Below are 9968 nucleotides of genomic sequence, written 5' to 3'. Positions count from 1 at the left end.
TTGGTGTCCTAACACTCTGTAAAACTGAAAAAGACAAACAAACAGTCAGCTCTGTATTATATACAAGATAACACATGGGTGTAACACCATGAATAGAGGTTGAATTGAAACATAGACAATATCTATCTTTATCCTCGATGACAGGAAGAATTTTGACAAAAATATACATGAGTGGATAGAAGCAAATTCCCTCTCAATAACAACTAACATGGTCAGGGTCATGGTTACAGCACCTGGAGCTTAAACAATCACAGAACTTTATTTCTAATATCTGGATGTTGCCTGAGTTACATCAACATTTTTGTCTCACTTTCATATTTTATTATTGAGAACAGAGACATTGACAGCCTACTCTTCATGCATCCTGCTAGGCTAATGTCCCAAAGAAAAGTCAGGGATGCAACGTATCCTGCTGTGTTAGGTCAGGTCACCAGTAAGGACCTGAAAAGTGCCTTTGTTCTACCTTCCTTATAAAGACTCTGGCCTTACTTCTCCCACCACAGACTTGGAAGCAACTCCAGAGGCTCCTCCAAGATGTTGGTGGTCCTGCTTACAGCAGCCTTGTTGGCCCTGAGCTCAGTTCAGAGAGCAAATGCAGGTATGAAGTTGGTAGACAGTGGTTCTGTGAAATTGGAGTTGGGCAATACACTGAAATACAGAGCTAGGAGAAATGTGAAAAGATAAATAAAAAACTGAAGAAAAGGATTAGCAAAACATATTGGAATCTTTATATTTTCATTTTGCACTGGATCTTAAATGTTGCTCATAGTAAAATTTAAGAAATTATTTTATAACAAAATAACATGAATGCATTTGTGAAAAGACATTTTTGGTGGGGCATGATGCATGGGATCATGATACAGTTGACAGAAAGAAACTCAGTTCTCAAGGAGTTATAAGAATCCAATACTAAATAATGATAATCTTGCTGTACAGAGGATTGTGAAATTTGAAAGAAGAAAAGGTATGTCACAGATGCTTTTGAGAGAATGAATAAAGCAATAAAGTTGAAACTGTATAGATTCAGGTAGAAATATCAGTGCATAAATTCTTAAATTAGTTTTGAGCATTGTGTGCATGCAGAATTGTCTGTGTATATGTGTACTTGTATGTGTGTAAGAGATAAGGAGGCAAGGAGGGAGACAAACACACAGACACACGGAGAGAGAGAGAGAGAGAGAGAGAGAGAGAGAGAGAGAGAGAGAGATTTTGACTGTTTTTTCACATTCCAGTCAGAGGACAGAATCTTGTCAGCAAGATTTGTATTTCTACAATATGATTCCAGGAACTGAATACATTTCATCATACAAGAACTTTTACCCACTGAGATATCTTCGTGGGACTCATTCCCTATTTTAATGACCCACATAAAATATTCATTGTTCTTCACAAAGTATTTACAGCAATGTTTATTTTCACTTCATGTATGAAATACCTACAGATATATATCATACAACAAAAGAAGGTCATGAAGAAAAACAAATAATATAAACTTCTCAGAATGAAATTCCCATATTAAAATGAAGTCTAACAGTAAGGGTTGTCAGAGATACTAAGAAACAAAATAGTGGTTGTTCCTGATCTAAGAAACCATTCTGTCAGCAGTATCATCAGAATGGTCCAAGAATAAAATACTTCTTAGTGGATGTGAAGATGTTATTGAAAGCCATTTGTATTTCCAACTAAAAAATCTTGTAAATAACTTTTCACTGCTCTTGTGCTTATGTTCTAGAGATCATCAGTGAAGACGCTTCTGCTCAGCTCTTAGGTAGGGACTGATTCATCCTATACTAACCAATTAAGCGTGATTTACTTTGCAATTATTCAGTTTTATAAAATCTCATAATTTTTTATTTTGTGAAGTTAGCATGTGACAGCTTACCCTGAGATATATAGGAAAGCTCCCCTTCATTTACTCTAGGACCTAGAAGATGGCAATACACTGGAAGAGTAGGAAGCCAGGTTTTCGACCAGGAACATTTTGTCTCTTCCACAGATGGAAGCAATGGCTTGCATATGATAAACAAACTGATTGTCCTCATTAAAAATCTTCCATGTCTCTATAGGTTGGTCAAAGAATTTTTCCCATTGATTCCTTTCATAATTATAGATTTCCATATTAGATAGATATGTAATTTCATAGATCTCAGAATCTCTCATCTTTTTAAAATTTATTTTTCTCACTCAGCTCTGCATCAACAAAAGCACTGCAGGAAAACTGAATGGAACATCTTTTAGTCTCTTTCCTATACTTCTTTTTGTTCTCCAATTTGTTATAGAACCAAAAACAACATGCTACATTTAATAATAGAGCATTGCTGTCACATTAGGCTACATTGCCTAATTCTAACTAATATTATTAAAACTATCCTTTCAGTTTTGTCACTTCTGTCTGAGAATTGTAAGAAAAATGAAATCACTTTTAATGATCAAATTTAAGAAGATATATTTGTCTCAAGAGCTGAGCCATAAGAAAGCTATTATGATAAATATTTAAAAATTACATTTCAAAAAGAACCAGACTCATAAATTTAGGAAGGGTATTCTGACAGAAAGAGAATATAAGCTTCTTCGACATGGATCTATGTCCCTGCAGAGGAAGAGCAAAACAGCCAGGGCAAAGGTCAACAGCATCAGAAAGATGAGGAAGGTGAAGAACCTGGAGATGATGAGGATGACGATGGGGAAGAAAAACCACCACAGAAACCACCACATCATCCTCGCCCTCCAAAACCTGGAAAACCACATGGCCCACCCCAGGAGGGAGATAAGGAGAAACCCCGCCCTCCTAAACCTGAAAAACCAGAAGGCCCACCCCAGGAGGGAGATGAGGCGAAACCTCGCCCTCCTAAACCTGAAAAACCAGAAAAACCAGAAAAACCAGAAGGCCCACCTGAGGAGGGCGATGGCGGTGATGACAATGGCAACGACAATGGTGACGATGGCAACTGAGGTGATGAATAGGCAAGTAACCTCTAGAAATTTTCTGCATAAATAAAAGGTTCATCAGCAGGACAAAAGTAAAAAGACACTTTATCATTCTAACAAAGTTGTGGGATTCTCTCTGTTTGCTGTGAATACCATGGGTTAATAGGAAGCTTCTTTGGGCCTATACATAGGGCAGAGTAGAGCTAGGCAGGAAAATTAAACTGAATGCTGGCAGAAAGAAGGCAGAGTCAGTGACAAGCCATGGAGTTGCCAGAGGAGAAAGGCACAAGCCCCAGCTAGAACATTGCTGGTAGGTCACGACCTGGTGGTGATGAGCAACTTTATGTAGATGGGTTAGTTTAGGATATATGAGGTATCTAGCATTGCACTTAAATGGTTGGCCAAGCAGTCATTTAAATAATATGGTTTCTGTGTGCTTATTTTGGGGCTGAACACTAGGGAACAAATGAATAGCCTCCTGCCAACAGCACAGTCCTAAAGTCTAGAGATCACCACCGACTTCCAAAAGGCAAAGATATTTTACACATCGAAAACATGAAAGTTCTCTATACCTTGATTTCTGTGACAAATGTTATTTAAAGTCAAATGTCTATCAAATGTCTGAACGCTTACATAGATAGATATCCACATAACTAACAGATATCTCAGAAAATGTTTGTATTGCTGACTAGATCTTTCTACTCCCTTACCTTATTTATTATCTGTTTATTTGTTGCAGGAGAATTAGACATCAGTTACCTTTAATGTCATTTCAAAGAAGCAATGATGTTTTAAGAGAAACTTCAACACTCCAATAAAATATTTAGCATGCAATTATACTTTGTTGTTTTCTTGGACTGAGCGTGTATGTGTGAAATCTGGGGACTGTTGCCAAACTTAAGGCAATTATAAACCTCTTCATTCAGTTTCATTAGAAAAGTTCCTACTTTCTCCATTTATGAATCAGTTCAGTATCATTTGGGAGACTTCTTTTTTATTCTTACCAGGAGTTCTGCCCACAACTTTGCTGTATTTCCCAGATATTTCTGATTTTAGCCGGAGAATTAACATAAGATATGACTTGTTATAGTAAAATAAATGAATAAATAAATAAAACTACATAAACATGCTCTTAGTATATTATGCATGTTGTTTGACCAGAGCCCAAAAGAATAGCTGCCCAAAAGAACCTGCAAAAGGAATCTTTGTTTCTTTTCTCACGTGTAACACTCCTTTAACAATTTACCTGTTAGGAAGTTGCTGTTTGTGTAGATGGTGTTCTTTTAATATTACGTGTCAACCAGCTCACATTCTTCCTCCACTTGAACAGTCCTACATATGCAATGATTTCTGGAGCCCAGATGTTTATTGTTTTCATCTCCCTAGAATTTTTATAAATATGTACCTGGCCCTAATTGGCATATGAAATTTAAAATATTTTATGTATACCTTAGAGCATTCTTTCCAACTTAATTATTCAGGGTTTGTAAATGCTCTTTCATTGATTTTTAAATTTTGTTGAATTTTAACTAGAAAGATAAATATAAAATCTTTGCATATTCAATGTATTGAGGAATTTTTAAACCAAGTAAATAATTGAGCCTTAATTTTTAGACTCTTAATTTGCTGTTTTTGGATGCTCTATTCAAGTTTTTTTTTTCATTTTACTTAGATCATGTTCTTCTTTTCCTCCTTTCATATGATTCTTTATGAAAATTAGAGTGATCTTCATGAAAGTAGCACAGTGGGAGATTCATAGAAATGACAATTTGGTGTCATTCTGAAATTTAACACTTAAACTTCTGTTAGCATAATTCTTTGGATGGCCATGAATCCAGTATGGAAAGAGCAGTATAGACAAAATGCCAGGATAGGATAAGATTGATACACATATTTATAGACACAGGCTAACCACATTCATGTACAATATTGACAAAGCTGCATGTCATATTGAAACTATGAATTTTCATGACTTCAGTATTCTAAATGATTCGTCAAACATCCTTCTTTTCCAGAAGAGTCCTCTGGTTACTCATTAGCAGGCTTTTTATGCCTAAGCCAACATTATCACCAATCCTAATAGTTATAATATCTTCTTTTATAAGAAAAGAAGATAATCTCTTTGCAGATATTCCAAGAAACTCTGTAATCTATGAAACTAAGCTGAAAGCCATAGTTTTGACTTGGATGCATGACGGCGGTAAAAAAAATCATAAAATCTCCATTAATATATGACAACTGGTGAATAAATATATCATAATTTTTTTTTTTTTTTTTTTTGGTTTTTCGAGACAGGGTTTCTCTGTGGTTTTGGAGCCTGTCCTGGAACTAGCTCTTGTAGACCAGGCTGGTCTCGATAATTTATTCAAGAGGCAAAATATTTTATTAGGCTAATAATTGTCAGGCAAATTTGTACAATTAAATTATTCTGAGGAACAAAGGTAAAAAGTCTCAATGCATGGAAATAAATACATTTCTTATATACTTTGTCTTTAGTATCTTAGCATGTCTACCTTCATTTCTATATCAATATTCCTATTTATATCTGTTCATCTATGAAGCCTCCAGGAATATTGCTTGAAGACAGTTGCTCCATAATTTAACTAATACTTCATCCTTGACAACATGTAGCCTAAAAATATGGCTTCAAAGCTGTCATACAACTCTGTAGTAGAGTACTTGTTGACGTGATCGAGCCCTAGACATACTTCAGCACATAAATAAATACTGCATTTTACCTGCCATAAGTTACTTAAACTTCAAAGAAACTATGTATGTTTTCAGATTACAGTCCAATATGACTTTGTGTTTTTGTAATAGCTCAAGTCAGCATCCACTGTTCTCTGATGTCCATTTAAGAGTAAAAATCAGTCAGCATGTTCTTGTCAGTTTCTTGATATGTGATCACGTTCATGCCAGAAAGCAACTTTAGGGGTGCATATTGCATCATGTGTCCTTTTCATGATGTACAGTATGATCCAATAAGGTCAGCATTCATTAGGTATAATATTTAACAAGAATTATTTATTTTGTTTTGTGTAAATGGGTTTTTCTTGGATGAAAGACTGTGTACCACATGCATTTAGTGCCCATGGAGGAGAGGAGAATATCTGGAACTAGAAATATAAATAATTGTTTGTTGCTATATCGATGCTGAGACCCAAAACCAGGGCCTCTGAAAGAGAAACAAGTAGTGTTAACTGCTGATCCATCTCTGCAGCCCCAATGAAATATTAACTTTGCATATCAGCTCTTTTAAATAGAAGATTTTATGGTCACACAAATACATGTAGGCATTGTCTCATAATTAGGTCATATTTCTCAGTTTCTAAGACCCCATGATTCATTGTTGTCTTCAAATAGCTTCAAGGTGTTGATGAAAGACATGCTTTCCCTATCTACCGACGGAACTACATTTTTTTAATTTTTAGGAAAATAAATTATGCACATAGGTTTTTAAGGCGATGTTCCTGAAGAAAATATCGTCTGCCATCTCAAAACTTCATATAGAGAAGCTGAAGTATTCCCTGGCATGTAAGAATAGTAACTGAATCTAATAATGATTTCCTAAAGCTGTGTTTGTATAATACACTTTGTATTTTCATAAATACACATTTGCATGCCAAATCTGTCAAAGAGTTATTAGGAAAATATGTAGATCAACTGCTTAAACATGAAGTTCGTTTCAAATAACCAATTATTTTATTCCTTTTTCTTAAAGGATTAGTTTTGATTAATACATAATTTCTTTTTGATTAAAAGAATGATTAATGATGTTTACCATTAATTATCAAACAAAATCCATGAAGAAATATTAAAGAACAAAGGAGAACCTAGAAATGAGACACTAAATCACCACTTATACCCTCCATCATTTGTTCCTGACTTAGAAAGCTGCCTCTCCCTTGTTCATGTCCATTCTCAATGAAAACCCTGCCTCTTGGACAAAAACGCTCCTCTCTATTGGCTACTGGACCACTGTCAGGCTTCCTGTAATACCGCCTTTCATTTTAGTTAAGAAGAAAGGTTCTAACTCTAACACAATAAAATTATATACATGGACTATTATTATCAAGAATTGTACAAAAAGAAAGCAAATTTATCAACTTAAACAAAACTGAAACTACATACAATAACAATTATCAAGTAAGATACCCTTATATTTAGATTGGTGCTGTAAAGAGCAAATAATTCTCATGACAACAAAAGCCTATGTTATTAAACCAGTTCAAATGCATGTTCTCCAGTTATTTGAAGAGTTTGAATGGCCTACCTTTCTGAAGTATATGTCTGTATACCTGTAAAACCTAACTAATATGATTTTTTGATTATCCTAAATAACATTTAATGACTGCAACTTCACATTGCATAAATTAGCAAGCTGTATAAGTTGTATAGGTAATATGAAAAAATAGAAGCAAATAAACAGTTTAAGGACAATAACTTCAAATTTGTAACAGTATAAAAAACATTAAAATGAAGTATAAACATATATAAGGTATAACAATAATGACATTGAATTTGTATCAATATATAAAAATACCTTAAACTTAAATAGAAACATATACAGTATTAAAAAGTATCCTTAAATTTCGATCACTATACAAAATGTATACTAATGTAAGTAGCTTAGAAAATGGTAATTTTTACTGCATGAATTAAAAAAAAAGGCTTATTTGGAAAACTTTAGTGAGTTGATTCTGAAAGGAAAATTAAGACTTTGTCAATCAGAGGGATTTTGGTACCTTTTACTAATGATAAAATTTCCTCATTATGGAAAGAAAATGAACATTGAGAAAGAGATGGCAGTAATTTTTTGGGAAAGATTTACAGCAAACATCCTGTAATCAAGAGACTTCAGTTTGAAAAAAGAACTGAATGGATCCTCACTCACACTCTACAGGAGAATGAAGGCATCCAACTAAGGAATCTGAAGACAACTTAGCAAACAAGGTATCTGAAGATAAAGAATGAAGTATCAAAAAAAAGTGCCAAGAAAATGAGTAAACTGGCTTATTTTTTTTCCATTTTTTATTGAGAAAAGGAGAAAAAAAAACAAGTTTCCACCTCCTCCCAGCCTCCCATTTCCCTCCCCCTCCTCCCACCCTTCTCCCCCTGCTCCCACTCTTCTCCCCCTCCCCCCACTCCTCTCCCCATCCCTCTCCATTCCAAAGAGCAGTCAGGGTTCCCTGCCCTGTGGTAAGTCCTAGGTCCTCCCCTCTCCATCTAATTCTAGGATGGTGAACATCCAAACTGGCTAGGCTCCCACAAAGCCAGCACATTACGTAGGTTCAAAACCCCGTGCCATTGTCCTTGGCTTCTCATCAGCCCTCATTGTTCGCCATGCTCAGAGAGTCCAGTTTTATCCCATGCTTTTTCAGGCACAGTCCAGCTGGCCTTGGTAAGCTCCCAATAGATCAGCTCCACTGTCTCAGTGGGTGGGTGCACCCCTCGTGGTCCCGACTTCTTTGATCATGTTCTCCCTCCTTTTGCTCCTCATTGGGACCTTGGGAGCTCAGTCCAGTGCTCCAGTGTGGGTCTCTGTCTCTATCTCCATCCATCACCAGATGAAGGTTCTATGGTGATATGCAAGATATTCGTCAGTATTGCTATAGGACAGGGTCATTTCAGGTTCTCTATCCTCAGCTGCCCAAGGAACTAACTGGGGACCTTGGCTTGGGCATCTGGGAGCCACTCTAGGTTCAAGTCTCTTGCCAACTCTAAGGTGGCTCCCTTAACTAAGAATTGTGGTTCCGTGCTCCCCTATCCAACCTTCCTTTATCCCAATCCTCCTTTTCACCCAAGTTCCCCCCATTCTCCCCTTCTCCCTTTACTCTCCCCATCTCCCCTTACACCCATCCCACCCCACCCCCAAGATCTCAATTTTCTCCCCGGCCATTTTGTCTACTTCCCATAGCCAAGAGGACAACTATATGTTTTTCCTTTGGTTCACCTTCTTACTTAGCTTCTTTGGGATCACCAATTGTAGACTCCGTGACCCTTGTTTATGGCTAGAAACCAATTATGAGTGAGTACATCCCATATTCATCTTTTTGGGTCTGGGTTACCTCTCTCAGCATAGTGTTTTCTATTTCCATCCATTTGCATGCAAAATTTGAGAAGTCATTGTTTTTTACCACAGCGTAGTACTCTAGTGTGGATATATTCCATACTTTCTTCATCCATTCTTCCTTTGAAGGTCATCTAGGTTGTTTCCAGGTTCTGGCTATTACAAATAATACTGCTATGAATATAGTTGAACAAATGCTCTTGTCATATGATCGGGCATCTCTTGGGTATATTCCCAGTAGTGGTATTGCTGGGTCCAGGGGTAGGTTGATCCCGAATTTCCTGAGAAACCGAAACACCGATTTCCAAAGTGGTTGCACAAGATTGCATTCCCACCAGCAATAGATGAGGGTACCCCTTCCTCCACAGCCTCTCCAGCAAAGGCTATCATTGGAGTTTTTTATTTTAGCCATTCTGACAGGTGTAAGATGATATCTCAAAGTTGTTTTGATTTGAATTTCCCTGATCGCTAAGGAGGTTGAGCATGACCCTAAGTGTCTTTTGGCCATTTGAACTTCCTCTGCTGAGAATTCTCTGTTCAGTTCAGTGCCCCGTTTTTTAATTGGGTTAATTAGCATTTTAAAGTCTATTTTCTTGAGTTCTATATATATTTTGGAGATCAGACCTTTGTCTGTTGCGGGATTGGTGAAGATCTTCTCCCAGTCAGTCGGTTGCCTTTGTGTTTTAGTGACAGTGTCCTTTGCTTTACAGAAGCTTCTCAGTTTTAGTAGGTCGCATTTATTCAATGTGGCCCTTAATGTCTGTGCTGTTGGGGTTACACATAGGAAGCGATCTCCTGTGCCCATCTCCTGTAGGGTACTTCCCACTTTCTCTTCTGTCAGGTTCGATGTGTTCTGACTGATAGTGAGGTCTTTAATCCATGTGGACTTGAGTTTTGTGCATAGTGATAGATATGGGACTATTTTCATTCTTCTACAGGTTGACATCCAGTTATGCCAGCACCATTTGTT

The 9968-nt window shown here is 36.7% G+C and overlaps 1 protein-coding gene across 2 annotated transcripts; it reads left to right on the top strand.

The window, feature by feature from the left end:
• Positions 1 to 519: 519 nt before the first annotated feature.
• On the top strand, positions 520 to 3760 carry LOC121441172 (proline-rich proteoglycan 2-like). 2 transcript variants are annotated; one of them, XM_041642303.1, is made up of 5 exons: positions 520 to 598; positions 1733 to 1768; positions 2597 to 2805; positions 2857 to 2964; positions 3668 to 3760. In XM_041642303.1, exons 1-4 carry the CDS (start codon positions 535 to 537, stop codon positions 2950 to 2952), a joined length of 405 nt encoding a protein of 134 aa, XP_041498237.1. In that variant the 5' UTR covers positions 520 to 534; the 3' UTR covers positions 2953 to 2964; positions 3668 to 3760. The 2 variants fall into 2 exon arrangements, with proteins under 2 accessions (XP_041498237.1, XP_041498227.1); XM_041642293.1 differs by having other exon boundaries at positions 2597 to 2964.
• The last annotated feature ends 6208 nt before the right edge of the window (positions 3761 to 9968 follow it).

This window comes from Microtus oregoni, unplaced genomic scaffold (assembly GCF_018167655.1).
Source record: "Microtus oregoni isolate MIOR12 unplaced genomic scaffold, Mior012 000002F_ref0000024, whole genome shotgun sequence".
NCBI classification, from domain to species: domain Eukaryota; kingdom Metazoa; phylum Chordata; class Mammalia; order Rodentia; family Cricetidae; genus Microtus; species Microtus oregoni.
Note: the sequence above shows the minus strand (reverse complement) of the source record. Positions and strands in the feature narration are given on the sequence as shown.